This window comes from Etheostoma spectabile, chromosome 16 (assembly GCF_008692095.1).
Source record: "Etheostoma spectabile isolate EspeVRDwgs_2016 chromosome 16, UIUC_Espe_1.0, whole genome shotgun sequence".
NCBI classification, from domain to species: Eukaryota; Metazoa; Chordata; class Actinopteri; order Perciformes; family Percidae; genus Etheostoma; species Etheostoma spectabile.
This window is the reverse complement of record NC_045748.1, coordinates 18101577-18104090: the sequence shown is the minus strand read 5'-3', so window position 1 is coordinate 18104090 and position 2514 is coordinate 18101577. Positions and strand designations below refer to the sequence as shown.

Below are 2514 nucleotides of genomic sequence, written 5' to 3'. Positions count from 1 at the left end.
AGTTGAAGACTTAAAATAAGAAATTCACTCTTAAGACAAGATAAATGATTTAACACTTCTAAATCTAAGTGTTTTTATCTTGGTAAGAACCAAATAATTTGCATTGTGGGAAGGGAGCCGGCTACATTATTCCAACAAAAGTGGTTGTTAGTTTTGGTCTCCCAGCAACCAAAACCATGCACGCTCTTACTTTTGTTTGTGATTCTCTATCTCTTCTCTCAAGTCTTTTGTGCCCCTGTCATTTCTCTGAGTAAATGTCCATTTTCTCTTTAGATGCCAAACTTGATATTTTTTCTGTCATTTTTTTTGTCAACTTTGGCATGACATATTTGATAAAATATCTTAATGTCAATTTTTTTTCACTACAATTTACATACATGAGGGGAGTAGAATATAAAAAACACCTCTCAAGATAATAGAACACAGTACAGCAACATCACAAACCATGTCCTAATAATTACTGTTGAGTTTAAAAAAGTAGCTGTCTTATCGACGACCTCTCCATCAACTTCGAGAACTTTGTGGTGTTTGCAGCTCCGAAGGCTGGGAACCTGGGTTTGACACTGTATGACCAGCTGTCTTTTCGCTGCCAACATTGCTATGACAAACCACTCCTGCAGATTATGAAGAGAATATGTCAATTGTTTACCCAGAAGGCGACACATGTTTTGGTCCTGGCTCTTGTCATTTTGAGTCTAGACTTTCGACTCCTTCCTGGCTGGTCTGCCTGCACTTGCTACTGGTGGTGGCTCAAATCCGATTTAGGTCACTGGTACTTGCCTGCTGTGCTGGGAATCTTATATCCAACACAACCACACACCTCAGCCCATCCACAATGCTTTGCTACTGCTAAATGGCTTGCTACTTACCTAACTACGAGTAGGGCTTAGCTATCGCTCCAAAAAATCCTTGTTTGCTGTCCTGACTCCCCGCAGACATCAGGACAGTAGAAACCCTACACATCTTTTGTTGCAGACTGAATACTCACCTGTTCAGACTGCATCCTTGCCCATTAAAAGATGACAAAATAAAAATACATTTGTACGTTTCGAAAATGTAGCTCTTGCAGAAGTTTTGCTTATTTAAACACATGCACACACTGTGCACATGAGCAGCAGCGTGTTCATTCAGAAATACTGTACACCATGCAAGATCTGAGCCACACTAAACTTAACGGTGGAGCAGATCATTTGTGGGTCCAGTTTTATTTCATTAATGATGACATTTTGACCCAGCACCTGAAAATGAGATGTGTATTTACATAATGTGATTACAAAGTCATCATTTATTCAGTTCTATTTGTATGTGTTTACAGTTTTGGAGGCTAGGGCCATGGTTGAAGAGTGCCATGGGCCATGTGATTCTTATGTTAAGGTATGTACCAATGTGCAGAATTATACAAAAAAAACTTGTGACACAAAGGCGGAGACTAGACTGTGTTTACTTTTGTTTTGCTGTCCTCTTCAGATTGGCATGTTCCCAGACAATGATCCAAGCAACAGACAGAAGACTCAGATGGTTCCTCACTGTAGGAACCCCATCTTCTTACAAACCTTCTACTTGTGAGCATTCAATCAATTTCTACATTCATTACATTTCCCAGAAGTGTCGCACAGAATTTCAAAATTTGTTAAAAATTTGTATATTTTGGTATAGTTTTAGTTAAGACCCATTGGAGTGTGACAAATATGTAAATAATGTGACGAATATGTAAATAAATGCATGTTTAGCTCTGCATTATACTGTACATACACAGCTTTTGGCTTTTCAAGTCTTGCTGATACCAAACAATTGTTTGTGCAAAGATTTACTTGTTGGTTAGTCACACATATACAGTGGGGCTCAAAGGTTCGGGCACCCCAGGTAAAATGTTTTATTAACGTGCATAAAGAAGCCAAGAAAAGGTGGAAAAATCTCCAAAAGGCATCAAATGACAAATTAAACATTTGTATAATATGTCACAAAAAGTTAGATTTTATTTCCATCATTTACACTTTCAAAATAATAGAAAACAAAAAATGGCGTCTGCAAAAGTTTGGGCACCCTGCAGAGTTAATACCTTGTACTGCCCCCTTTGGCAAGTATCACAGCTTGTAAACACTTCTTATAGCCAGCCAAGTCTTTAATTCTTGTTTGAGGTATCTTCACCCATTCTTCCTTCCAAAAGTCTTCCAGTTCTTTGAGATTTCTGGGCTGTCTGTCATGCACTGCTCTTTTAAAGTCTATCCATAGATTTTCAATTATGTTGAGGTCAGGAGATTGTGAAGGCCATGGCAAAACCTTCAGTTTACGCCTCTTGATGTAATCCACCGTGGATTTTGAGGTGTGTTTAGGATCATTATTCATTTGTAGACGCTATCCTCTCTTTAACTTCAGCTTTTTCGCAGATGGCATCAAGTTAGTGTCCAAAATTTGCTGACATTTTATTGAATCCATTTTTTCCTTCTACTCGTGAAATATTCCTTGTGCCACTGACTGCAATACAACCCCAAAGCATGATTGATCCACCCCCAT

The 2514-nt window shown here is 38.5% G+C and overlaps 1 protein-coding gene across 2 annotated transcripts in view; it reads left to right on the top strand.

Moving 5' to 3' along the window:
* Positions 1–2514, top strand: part of rgs3a (regulator of G protein signaling 3a) — a 192821-nt gene that overhangs the window by 13765 nt on the left and 176542 nt on the right. For both annotated transcript variants that reach the window (XM_032539756.1, XM_032539755.1), the window contains exons 4-5: positions 1316–1374; positions 1468–1562. In XM_032539756.1, coding sequence (XP_032395647.1) covers positions 1316–1374; positions 1468–1562 — 154 coding nt within the window. The remainder of the gene's footprint in view (positions 1–1315; positions 1375–1467; positions 1563–2514) is intronic.